Source organism: Gymnoscopelus braueri, assembly GCF_963280865.1.
Source record: "Gymnoscopelus braueri genome assembly, chromosome: 22".
In the NCBI taxonomy this organism is placed as follows: domain Eukaryota; kingdom Metazoa; phylum Chordata; class Actinopteri; order Myctophiformes; family Myctophidae; genus Gymnoscopelus; species Gymnoscopelus braueri.
This window is the reverse complement of record NC_137624.1, coordinates 22,736,850-22,750,623: the sequence shown is the minus strand read 5'-3', so window position 1 is coordinate 22,750,623 and position 13,774 is coordinate 22,736,850. Positions and strand designations below refer to the sequence as shown.

The 13,774-nt window shown below is 40.5% G+C and overlaps 1 protein-coding gene across 1 annotated transcript in view; it reads left to right on the top strand.

The window, feature by feature from the left end:
- ess2 (ess-2 splicing factor homolog) overlaps nucleotides 1–2,351 on the top strand; it is a 6,108-nt gene extending 3,757 nt beyond the window's left edge. Inside the window, exons 7-10 of the mRNA XM_080418544.1 lie at nucleotides 1–24; nucleotides 148–260; nucleotides 357–472; nucleotides 1,743–2,351. The exon at nucleotides 1–24 is cut by the window's left edge and continues 79 nt beyond it. Of these exons, the coding sequence (XP_080274670.1) occupies nucleotides 1–24; nucleotides 148–260; nucleotides 357–472; nucleotides 1,743–2,013 (524 nt within the window). The 3' untranslated portion in view covers nucleotides 2,014–2,351. The remainder of the gene's footprint in view (nucleotides 25–147; nucleotides 261–356; nucleotides 473–1,742) is intronic.
- The last annotated feature ends 11,423 nt before the right edge of the window (nucleotides 2,352–13,774 follow it).

Sequence of the window (13,774 nt, the reverse complement as noted above, 5' to 3'; positions counted from 1 at the left end):
AGGGAGCGCCCTCCCCTTCTCCGGGTAAGTGTGCTTTTAACATTATATCCAACACTGAACTTAACAATAACATGTAGTTTCTTAGTAGGTCTTGCTTGTGCTTTTTAAGACTAACATATTTCCCCAATTCTGTTTATTCCCACTCAGGTGTTGGCGCAGATTCCCCTTTAATGACCTGGGGTGAGATAGAAAGTACCCCTTTCCGTCTCGATGGGTCAGACAGCCCATATGCTGAGAGGAACCATGGCCCGTCATTTAAGGTATTAAACTAGTGGTGGTTGATTCAGCAAACATTCATTAATTTAAAGTGAAGTGTCAAATTCACAAACTAACATTGAGATAATTCTTGCCAAAAGATTCCAGAGCCAGGAAGAAGAGAGAGATTAGGTTTAAAGATGGCCAATGAAGCTGCTGCCAAAAACCGTGCAAAGAAACATGAAGCACTGCGAAAGGTCACAGAGAACCTTGCAAGGTAAATAGTTTCGATTAAGTACAAATAATGTTGTCATACAAAAGTGTTGACTTTTATGCCAACACCACCTACGTATATAGCATTGTTTGTTGTTTCATATATTAGGTTTTTCATATGAAAAGGTGTCGCAACTACCGTAGTAACACAGATAATGCCCTTCTTCTAACATCCACAGTCTGACATTCTTTTTTGTAGAAACATTCCTCCAAAAAACTTGGATTTCTTATCTCTTGAGGGTAGGAGATGCCTTAAAAGTCACTCATTTTAGTGTTCTCAGTACAGACTCATGTTATTTTAATGTGATTCAAAATGTTTTTGTTTTTAAACAAACGAAGACAGATAAAAACATTATTTTTGCTTAATATCGTGCCGCTTTAATTATAAGCAAAAATTATTTCATCTCAATCAATCAATGTGTTTTCTATTAACCAGTTCATAAGAACAGAACATCTCTGTTAAATGCACCCGTGTGGATTTGTTTTTTTTTACTTCTTTATCACCCACATCAAATGTGGAATTGCTTATAAATCCTTCTCAAGATGAGTTAATTTCCAAACCTTTGAAATATTATCTTTGTCATTTGTTGTAGAGGCTAAGTAAACCAGATTGCAGTTGTCGCTTGTTTTCTGTTGATAAATTGAGAATAGCTAGTATAATTTAGTGTTGCCATGGCTTTTCCTTCTGCTGTGGGTTATCTTCCTCTCCCATTACTATCACTGCTCTTTCATGAATTGGCTGAATGTAATACACTGCCCTCTTGTGTCCATATATGCTAATAACATATCTTTCCAGACATATATATATATACAGGAAAACAGGAAATTATTTATCTATGAATGCACAGAATCTCTGTCTTTCTTCAAACTTGTTGTGTGTCGCCATGTACAGTATATGTAACCACTGACATTTTAGACCCTGCTAGTCTACCTGAATGCTGCTTGTCTTGTCACATCGTCGATGTTGACTGTTAGAGGACCACGATGGAAATTAGCCGGCTAGCTGTGTTTATATTCTCTGCAATTTAGTAATTCATTATTGTCTGCCATTGATGCAGCCTTGTTATTTTGAAACTGTCAAATTAATTAATTCTAGGTATTCATTGATTGAGTTTATTACTTTAACTGACTTATTGTAAGTATTAATGTGATTTGGCAAAAAAAAGTAATGGGACACAGTTCTCGCCTATAATTTGTTACATGACTTTGTAGGAAATAAATGTGTCGCTTTCATACTGATTTAAACTAACAGACCAACAACCTCTGTTTTGCAGTCTCACTCCAAAAGGCCTGAGCCCAGCCCTCACCCCTGCCCTGCAGAAGCTTGTAAATCGGACATCTAGTAAATACACAGACAAAGCACTAAGGGCAAGTTACACCCCATCACCCTCACATAGAGCCGCGACTCCTTTTGGTGGCCCAGCCACACCCACAGGCACACCAACACCCACCAAAACTGGTACCCCTTCCTCTCAAGACCCAGCCTCCATCACAGACAACCTACTGCAGCTTCCCAAGAGACGAAAAGCCTCAGACTTTTTCTGATAAGGGTGTACCTATGCTCAGAAGACTATTATGTCTGGACAAAATGACTTTTTATGGTGTGATCCACCTTTGCCCAAATATTAGAAGCACACCTTTGTTCGGTTGGATGGAATATCACATTGAACAGGGAAATCTGAAATGGTGTACTTATTTATGTTATTGCTCTGATGCTTAAAAGTAGGCCTCTGTGAAATCCTTTTTTTTCTCCTGTCATTTTGTTTTAATTCTTACTAATCTTTTTCGGTCTTGGAATCATACATAGATTGTGCATACATAAAGCTGTATTTTGTCTATCAACATTTGTCAGAAATTATAAAGACACCATAAGGTTTATAAAACGCTATAGCTGCAGTGCATTCTTTGTATTATTATACTCTTCAGTATACAGTGCTCGACCTCAGTTCACTAGCATGCCAATAGCATTGATTTATTGAATACTTTAATACATTAAGTTTGTTAACAGCACAGGTAGTACAGTCAAACTTAATATGCAAAAAGGCCCAGGGAGCGTGTTTCCATTGTACTGTTTTTAGTTTATCGACAAAGCGATTGGGGCTTGGTATTGGCAAAGATTTACCAATTTGATTCCCTTCAATGGGTCCTACAATAGACAGCCCCTCAGGAATCCATGATAGATGATTTTTTATTCTCATGGTTAAGCATATTTTCTACACTAATGCAGCCTGTTGAAACACTTTTTTTTTAAATTAAAGGGATATTTCACTTTCAAAAAAACTTTCATTTTATCATCTACTCAGGCTTTTGTGAGCCCCCAGACCGTTTTTAAGTTGCTTGATTCAGTATTTAGATATTCATTTTATCAGACACGCCCCCTTCCTATACAAACCCATTATAACTTCAAACTAAATTTTTAACATGTTAGATTCATCAAAAACACCCGTCCTTGGTTCTGGTGACTCATCCTGCCCTCCTAATACGCGAGGGGGCCGTGTTTTATTTTTTCATTTAATATTTTTTTGGGAAAATGAAAAAATTTGACGAATCTAACAGGTTAAAATGGAGTTTGAAGTTATAATGGGTTTGTATAGGAAGGGGGCATGTCTGATAAAATGATTATCAAATATCTAAATACTGAATCAAGCAACTTAAAAACGGTCTGGGGGGCTCACAAAAGCCTGAGTAGACTATAAAATGACCAAAAGTTTTTTTGAAAGTGAAATATCCCTTTAAGTACTATTCTGAAACACCAGTTTAAGCTTGCATTAAAGCACTAGCATTTGTAACCCTAGTTACGGAACTAGTAATAGAGAAAACAGGTAAGTAGTAGTCAATAGTGTTTGTCAATATCTGGGCTAATATCAGAAAACTAGTGTTTTTAAGAGCCAGTGTTGCATATCAATAATGACACAGACAACAGTGCATAGACTTTGTTGAGTGGCCACTTATTACAAACAATGCACATAGAATAATACAACAACTGCAATATGGAAAATAAACAAAAGCCGGCAAAAGTATAGAAAACCCTTTGTTCCCAAAGTTGTAGGTTTTTGTTCTCGTTGGGGCCCTTTTATCTGAATCCTGACAGTGTTCTGACTGGTCCTACCACACAATCCGTGAGGGAGGGGAATCACCATCAGTGTCCAGACTCTGTAGGTTGGTTAGCTCGCCACCCACAGGGGGAAACATATTACTAAAACATCATAATTTTACATAGTGTTTAGGAAACAGTGCTAGGACCCCTCCCGGATGCTAGTGTGGGTGGTCTGCTCCTTTCACGCCGTCTCACAAATCACTTAATAGGACATGCTGTATGTATTATTTCGTGAGATTTAATTTTTTTCTTCAAACCATGAGCTTTTCTAAGGGGAGGCGCAGCAACCTGGCTGCCTCTGAAGATGGGCCTGGTGTTCGAGGAGGAAACGGAACCCCAGCCTTCCACCTCCTCTGTGGGCGTAGACTCTCTGGAAGTAACGGAGCCCCAGCCTCCACCTCCTCTGTGGGCGTAGTCTCTCTGGAAGTAACGGAGCCCCAGCCTTCCACCTCTGTGGGCGTAGTCTCTCTGGAAGTAACAGAGCCCCAGCCTTCCACCTCCTCTGTGGGCGTAGTCTCTCTGGAGATGGCACTCGAGGATCAGACGCCTCAGGGCAGTGAGGTCAAAGCACAGCCTGTTGAGCGGGACACTGACATGAACGGTAGGCCCTGTCATAATGAATACATTAATCCCCTGATTGATGACTGTACCTCGTGCTGTTTTACATTTCTGACTAACAAAAGTATTCAGACATTCAGGCTAAAAGGATAAACTAAAAGTCCTGGCGACTTGTTTCTGTTGTGTTCCTATGTATTCAATTCATCAACGTGGCATAAAGAATAACGCAATATGTACAAAGGGGGAAACGGCGGCAGTGAATGACGGCTCCTTTCATTGGGAAGTTGCATTTATCTCCCCTTGTGGTCTCCTGATTTTTTTCTTTCTCCAATTTGTTTTGAAAGAAACCAGTGAGCCATATCTTTTAATGGATGGTGTCAGGGAATTCTACATATTGGTTGCAGAGTAGTAGAATGAGAATTTTCCCATGTTTGTTCTAAATTTGGGGGGTAACGGATCATGGCTGCTCCCTCTAGTGGCTGTGGGCATCACTCACTTTGGAGAAGTAGTTAGTCAGGTATGAGGGTATTGAGGGCACTGTCCCTTTGACTGTCTTAAATACCAATCCTGATCAGTTAATGGTCTGGTGCCAGTATGAACTGGGAATCTATGGATCTGGGGGATCGTTGATGTTTGGTATGGAGACGGTGGAGTCTCACATGCACCTGGGCTCCTCAGTGAGTGGAAGGGAAGCGCTGTCCTCTTCTTCACATGAAGCACTCCAGGAGATGATGATTGGAATCAGAATCGCCCAATAATAAAAAAAACCTGTCCTATAGTAGATCAGACAAGACCCAATAGCTTGTGTTATTCACACACACTCTGTGTAGACATAGCAACAATCAACACTTTTTTAACTTGTATTAATTAGCTTAATCATGTTCTCTTTAGTAATCATGTACTTCAATATACATTGAAAACCTTTTAAAGCACTTATTTTCTTTTCACAATCTTTCAAGTATTGAACATTCAATGAACTGTTCTTCTTACAAAAATAAAAATACTATGAAATTCTCCTTTAACTTTTACAATGAAATGAGGTAAATTGTATATAAAGTACACTTCAAATATCCACAAAGGTTGGTTTGTGCAGTAACTTGGAGGTATTTATGGCTCAAACGTGCTTAATATCTCCCACCTGGCTAGCAACAGGTGAAAGATGCACTAAATATTACCTCTTCAATCACTATAACCCAAAATACTACATGTGTGTTGTAAACAGCATGTTCCTTCAGTAACAAACAATACAATAATCACAGTGTTTCAGCATGTAACATGAATACAAAATAAATCCTGCTAGTAGAGCGGATAGTAGGACTAGGAACAATCGTTCACTTTGTGATACAAGCGTGAAAATTGGCATGAACATTCCTTTAGGTCAACTCTTTGACTTTTTTAATCGAGCCACTCAAAAATCCAAGATGGCGGCCATTTTTCAAGATGGCCGATACCTTAGTGGGCAGTTAAGTGATATGATGGTTTATTTGGTGATACAAGCATGAAAATTGGCATGAGCAGTCTCTGTGGGTCACTTGACAATAGGCCACCCACAGCTACTTGAAATTTCAAGATGGCGGCCATTTTTCAAGATGGCCAACACTTTAGTGGAGCATTTAAGTTATATAATGGTTCATTTGGTGATACAAGCATGAAAATTGGCATGAGCAGTCTCTGTGGGTCACTTGACAATAAGCCACCCACAGCTACTTGAAATGTCAAGATGGCGGCCATTTTTCAAGATGGCCACCACCTTAGTGGACTAGTTAAGCTTAAGAAATCATTTAGTTGGTGATACAAGCATGAAAATTGCCATGAGCCGTCTCAAAAGGTCATTTGACAAGAAACCGCCCACAGCCACTTGAAATTTCAAGATGTCAATCTTTAAATGATACCTTTTCTCATAGAAATGTATTGGGTTCCTCAAAAAGCTCTGTCAAGAGAGGTTGTTTGACTGTGTTTTGTCTGACTCCTCGCCCACGACCTGTCCAGTTTGGTAAGACCTGTCAGGAGTTGCCTCCCACCGGCATAGCTCTCAGGGTTCACTGAGGTAGGCCTAAACAAGCTCCCTTACCACGACAAGGTAACAGTCACAAGGGAGGATATATATATATATATATATATATATATATATATATATATATATATATATATATATATATATATATATATATATATATATATTGTTTTTTTTAAACTAACAGCCATTACATGTGTCAAATAAATACTAAGGGGTGGGGAAACAAAAAATAAGATGAATAAATTAGCACAGTTGTGGTGCTGATAAGCACAGTTGTGGTGCTGAACGGACAGTGCTCCAAAATTATGAGTAATGGCTAATACTGAATGGCAATAGCCACGGAACCATGACAAACGATACTAAGGAACTAAACTGAAAATGTGCTTCACTGTTAGATATGGCAGTGGAAGGCAGTGGAAGCAATGTTACAAAGTAACAACTGAAAATTACACAGTAATAGACTAGATAAAAAGTAAAACATGATGCGTCGATGTGACGAGGGGAAGCCGAGCCATAGGCCTCCACTTGAAAACACAGAGGACAACAGGGAATAACTCTGGCAAAATAAACATGCAAATAGGTTCTAGCAGGGGCAACTACATAGGCATGTGAAACTGAGTCCATATCTGAAGCAGTTACACCTTCCAGTACATGCCTTGGAGCACCCACATTTGGTCAACTCCCAACAACTCTCCGCAATAGGTGGAAGTGGAGTCCAGAAGACTTTCCACTTCTCGTCCTGTTCCACCCATCCCCAGTCAGATGGGCTCGGCATTTGTGGATGTCGCTTCAATGCCTGTCCCCACACGTATCCAGCCTCATAAGAAGCATGTTTGGCATGCTCTTTGAGTGCTGCTTGAGTTGGTGGGATCAAGTCATATTGTCTTTGCTTTCTGGCAAAGAGATCAAGCCTGGCCTCGTTCACAGTTGTGACATCGCTGGACCGGTCATACATTAGATCTTCTTGGCCTCTTGACATGGATATCTTTGGTATCTTCAGTGTCTTCAGCAGATGTAGATGCTCTCTTTTGGGTCCTTTCCAGCTCTGTGTTGTTGAACCTAAGTTTACAGCTTGAATTATATTTTGCTCTGTTTCTTGTCGATGTGCTTTCTATGCCATCACCTTCATCTAGTCGGGTTGGACTAAGTAAGATAGGCAGAGCATTGATCTTATGAAATAATGGAACATTTCTTGCAATGGTATCATAACCAGTACGATCGTGCTCTCTGTTGAATAAACTCGGCTGAATGAGTTTTTCCTTGGTGACCTGCTGACAAATTAAACATCTGTCCCAGTTAGTTTTCACAACTGTTATGATGGCTTCTGCCATGTCTGCAGCATAGGCAGAGGCCGAGGGTTTATCCTTTTACCACCTTTTACCAAGCACTTTGATGTATGGGATACAACTAAGTTCGTGCCTTAACCCTACACTTAGTTCGATCGTTCATCCAATGCCATTTAAATCCTGAGCGATCTGTACACCATCCGGTTAACTAAAACCCCATTAACCTTGGCTCGGCTCTCCCGTGCTGGCACAACCTGTCAATTCAGGTGCGGCTATCTAACTGTTTTGGGGTAAATTAGACAGCATTTGGGATACCAACTTTCAATTAGCTGACATTGAACCCCAGTGATATATCACCAGTGTGCCCTGGTAGTGCAGATATTCACTCTTATCTAATCTATCTATGATCAACAAATCAACACAACTATATTGTGATGTGTTAAAAGTTGTTCTTTAGCATAATAATAATAATCGTCCTTAATGAAAAAAAAACATACATTTCTATGAGAAAATGTATCTTTTGAGGATCCAGGGGGTGGCCATCTTGAAAATAGAAATGTAAAGTGGCTGGGAGTGTTTTCTTGTCAAGCAACCCTTAGAGACTGCTCATGCCAAATTTAATGCTTGTATCACCAAATAAACCATTATATAACTTAATTGCTCCACTAAAGTGTTGGCCATCTTGAAAAATGGCCGCCATCTTGAAATTTCAAGTAGCTGTGGGTGGCCTATTGTCAAGTGACCCACAGAGACTGATCATGCCAATGTTCATGCTTGTATCACCAAATAAACCATTATATAACTTAATTGCTCCACTAAAGTGTTGGCCATCTTGAAAAATGGCCGCCATCTTGAAATTTCAAGTAGCTGTGGGTGGCCTATTGTCAAGTGACCCACAGAGACTGCTCATGCCAATTTTCATGCTTGTATCACCAAATAAACCATCATATCACTTAACTGCCCACTAAGATGTCGGCCATCTTGAAAAATGGCCGCCATCTTTGATTTTCAAGTGGCTCGATTAAAAAAATCGATAAATGACCTCTAAAGATGATCTGTACCAAGTTTCACGCTTGTATCACCAAGTGAACGATTCTCCCAAAATATTGCTTTTATCCGCTGTACTATGCCAACTTTTGTGGCTACAACACTATTAACATAACCATCAGCTGAGTTAAATCAACCAAACAGCATCAGCTGAGTTAAATCAACCAAACAGTTATACATTGTCTCACTCACCGCTGATCAATGAATGAATGGGCACACACTGCAAAATCACCTGGCTGGTCAGTGATTTGCACACCTTGGTCTCACACTGCTCAAGTGGATTGCAAAAGATTGTCTCTGTGTAAACAACAGCACAATGAAGAACCACCATGTGTATCTGAACAGGAAAAGGAAGTTCTCTGCTTATATAGTAACAGGAAGTACAACTAGTGGGCTGGTCATAAAACGCTCACAGGCTCACTGATTGGCCACTTGGGGAGGCAATCAACAGGTAGAGCCAGGTAGTTTTAACCATAGATATCTATGGTTTTAACCCTTCGCAGAAACCTGTAAGGCACCTTGTTGTTTCTTTGGCAACGTTTTTTTCCTTTCATGTATATAGCTTGTTTTTCATTTTAAACAGACTTGTAGAGCAACAGTTTAGGTATACTTGTATAACTTAAATGTGTGTATTTCAAAAGGCATTTTTAATCGTTTTAGCACTTTATAAGTCAACTAAAATTAACTTATTTTATCCCATGAATTATTATTAAATTCAGGCAGGGTAATTTCAAGCCTGGGTTACACCCTCCCCTCCTGAACTCATGTACGTCCCTGGACATGGTAACGGTTGAGTGGTTATTATTTGAGGGGACAGGACAGGGGAATTGTTCTCAGCCTCACTCAGAGCATCGGCCAAAGCCGCTGTAAGCCCATGGAAGAATGATTTAACCACTGTGACCAAGGGATTTCCAAGGCTGGCATAGTCAAGTCGCTTCGAAGGCTGACGACTTCTCTTTGATCTCCTGATAGAGGTATCCGTGCCCGTTTGTTCCTCTGTCTCCTTTTCAGTTGCTGTCTCTGTTCCATCCAACTTGTCCATTCCTTTCTCCTCAGATTCTCCATTTCCAGTTCCATCCGTCTCCTCTTCACTCTCTGGCATGTCAGAGAGCACTGGAAGCTGTTCATTCTGGATATCGACATCATCAGGTAAGTTCTCTCCTTCCACAGGGCATTCTTTTTCAGGTAAGTTGCCGTTCTCTATGGAACATTCAGTATCAGGTAAAGTATCATTCATAGTCGGACGTAAGGATACGTAACTAGCGCCAGCGCTCCTTGCGTCGTCGTTTTTGTCTCCCCCTCCGTCACTTACGGCTCCAGGATTTCCGTCCGTGCAGTCAACATTCACCGTCAGGCCGACGTACGTTCGTTTGTACGTTGGCTGTAGTACCAGTGGAACCCGTTGGCAGTATAAGGAAAACAAGTTTTTCTCCAAAAAAAGACCCACGTTGGTTGGTGGAAGTACTTGAGTAAATGTACTTAAGTATAGACCCGTCGATCCACGTCTGTGACAATATATAGCATATATAGCACAGTGCAGTAGGGGTCGAAACTCACGTTTTGTAGACAACCATTGTTTTTGTCTAGTTTGTGGACTAGTTTGTGTCTTTTATCGCGTTGTTTTGGCTAGATGCTACAATGGTAGCTTCATGTTGTTAGCTGCGCTGATGCCAGCAGCTGGCTGTGTTGCCAGGTTTTGTGAGAGAAATAAGCAACCAGGTCTATGAAAACAAGCCCAAAAGAATCGACTAGGATATAGCAGATCTACAATATATGTTTGAGAATCACTGGTTTAAATAATAATTGGCCCAAATAAGCAACTACACTTTAGAAACAAGCCCAAATAAAACCGCAACCACCAATACAAAATTGCTTGTTTGTTTACAAGCAACTTTACAGAAAAATAAGCCCAAAGTCGCTTATAATAAGTAGACATGGCAACATTATGGGTACGGCGGTACATACTAGTGGCCATCTAGTGGATGATAGGTGTATTACGCCTGTACACTTTAAAATAAATAAAATAACCCCTAAATAACGTGAGCGACTATGCATGCGTCGGTAAAGAACGGACGGAATCCCTCACCCCCTGACGTACGTTTTAGACCCATCTAGGGACTATGAACGGGCCTTTATTTAGTCACTTTCATTTAGGTTTAGTTCTTGTACTTGTTCGGTAGGAACGACTCTTTCAGTAGGTAAGTACTCAGTGTCACCCTGATGGCTGGTGGGTTTGTTAAGCATCAGGGGACTATCTATCTGATGCACCATCAGACATATCAGGTGGGTTGTCAATTTCGGAATTGCAATCGACATCTTGGGAATTCACTGGACTCTCGACGTGACATACGTCTGGAGGTTCAGCACGTTGTGTATCTTTATCATTAGACATAGATGGTTCAGGCTGCACTGGACCATGGACTATGGGGACCTGAGCAGTTGAGGATTCTCGGAACCAGTAGACTGGAACGAGATCATCGTCCTCTTCTACTTCTTCCGAGGAGTGATCACGGACCACTTTACCAAATTTGCAGTTGCCATTCCTACAGCCAACCAAAAGGCCCGCACAGTTGCAAAAAATTCTGGGATAATGTGGCCCAGATGGTTGGAACGCGCTCTGCTGAAGCGTGCCAGAGAGAGAACATGCCACAGGGAATTGTCTCAGTCCGGACCAAGAGAACCAAGACATCCAGGAAGAAGGAAGTACCTGTAAATGAGCCAGAACCTCCCAAGATTACCGCCGGAGTTGGAACCTTGAAGAGAAAGCAGCAAGTTCGTCAGCTTCGGTTCCAGTTCCCTGCCACCTTGTCTTGTGAGGAGTCAGACGACAAGTTTGTGTTTCCAGATTTGGAGCCTGTGACTCCGGGGACAGCAGGCTTCCCTACAGTAAAGACCCCTCAGTGTCACCACATCACTGAAGATATGTTGGGCTCTGTCAACACTAACAGGGACAATGATGACCGGTGTGTTTATCAACTTCAAAAACGAATAAAGAAAAGCCGGCAAAAGTATAGAAAACCCTTTGTTCCCGAAGTTGTAGGTTGGTTAGCTCGCCACCCAGTATGAACTGGGAATCTATGGATCTGGGGGATCGTTGATGTTGGGTATGGAGAAGGTGGAGTGTCACATGCACCTGGGCTCCTCAGTGAGTGGAAGGGAAGCGCTGTCCTCTTCTTCACATGAAGCACTCCAGGAGATGATGATTGGAATCAGAATCGCCCAATAATACAAAAACCTGACCTATAGTAGATCAGACAAGACCCAATAGCTTGTGTTATTCACACACACTCTGTGTAGATCATGTTTTTAAATCCCCATGACATCAACAATCAACACTTTTTTAACTTCTATTAATTAGCTTAATCATGTTCTCTTTAGTAATCATGTACTTCAATATACATTGAAAACCTTTTAAAGCGCTTATTTTCTTTACAATGAAATGAGGAAAATTGTATATAAAGTACACTTCAAATATCCACAAAGGTTGGTTTGTGCAGTAACTTGTATTTATGGCTCAAACGTGCTTAATATCTCCCACCTGGCTAGCAACAGGTGAAAGATGCACTAAATATTACCTCTTCAATCACTATAACCCAAAATACTACATGTGTGTTGTAAACAGCATGTTCCTTCAGTAACAAACAATACAATAATCACAGTGTTTCAGCATGTAACATGAATACAAAATAAATCCTGCCAACTTTTGTGGCTACAACACTATTAACCTACAATCTGAGACTTATTTTAATGCGGAAAACAAAACATTTTAACCAATTTGTATGATAGAGTATGTTAATACAATATAAATAGTACATAATTAATCTGCAGTGGTTGGAAGTGGCTCTTCCATTGGACAATTCTGACCCTGTTGTCGGGTAGGACTAATACTGGTTGACATTATCATTGAAGTTATGTGAAGCAGATGTTGCACTAGATTGATCACTAAACGCAGCCATTTTTATTGTAGTTTGGACATCATTACAATTACCTCTCTCTGTTGGGAGAGGGAGATAACAGACATAAAAAATTATGCAATTAATTGGAATATTGATAAGTGCTAATATCTCTTTTGTCCCATTTTGTTCAGTCTGATGAAAGAAAGTAAGCATTTTGACTGTCAGCAACAGGAATGTCAATAAATTACCCCTTACAATTTGGATATGGTCAGTACAGGTATGATCAGCATTTTTACTCTATGTTTTATATTACTGTAGTTGGGCCTAATTGAACCTTTCTTATTCTCTCACAGCCTTCACCACTCTCTTCCTCAGTTGCGTTTGAAAAGACCTCTGTCACCTGCACCAGTCTGTGTTTCAATCCCACATTTACAAGAGCGTGCAAAATGGAGGCTCAAAATGAAACTAGGGCTGAGAATGAGGCCTTAATCCTCCACCTACAGAGGTCAAAAAGAGGACAGGACAACAGCATAACCATCATTCTTCAGGAAAGATTCGAAACTAGTAATGTTATCTTATTCCTGTTCTGCTGTAAATGTAAATATGGATAATATTTTTTTTCCTTCTTCTTTCTAGTGTGTTAAAAGCTCTGTGCATAACTGTAGTGCCAGGTTTTCAGAAAGTTCCATACCCATTTGTTTCCTGTTTCAGTTAATTTTCCCATATCTTTGTTTGATTGGCACACCAGAAGATTTTAACTGGAAACATCTGTGAAGATGTCATGTGTTTCCAGTTCAAATCTGCTCCTGAGCCAATCAAACAAAGCTATGGGATAATGAACTGGAACAGGAAACAGCGTATGCCACCTTCTGGAAACCTGGGAATACAGTTATGCACTGAACCAATTGTGTCAAGCGTTTGCAATTGGACAAGGATTCATTGGTTTGAAATCCTGTGTACAAATAAGCCCGGTCCATTTTCAGAGTAAAATTTTATGCTCTGGATTTTGCTGAAAATTATATACTTTGACTCCACTATAAACTCCACCCTGGAATATCCAGTGAAACGTGTCTTGTACAGGGCAGGGCGGTTCTGTTTGGACTGGAAGAGACTTCCTGACAGGCCAGTGTGGTTGTTCAAAAATGCTTATACTAGTGGGTCTGGAGGCTTCCCAGCTGTGTATTTGTGTTCCTTCGTATGATGGTGCGTCGCATACTGAAAATAGCAGCTCTAGCATGCCTGTGTTGCGACCTTTCTAGCGTTTCTACAACATACTGTTAAACTTTTGGCATTTGTGGCGGCCTCATGTATGTTCAGAAGTGAAAGTGCTTTTGGAGATGGCTGAGGCTCACCAAAATGTGATTCAAATTTGGGGCTGATTGGACATAAGAAAGTGGGAGGTATA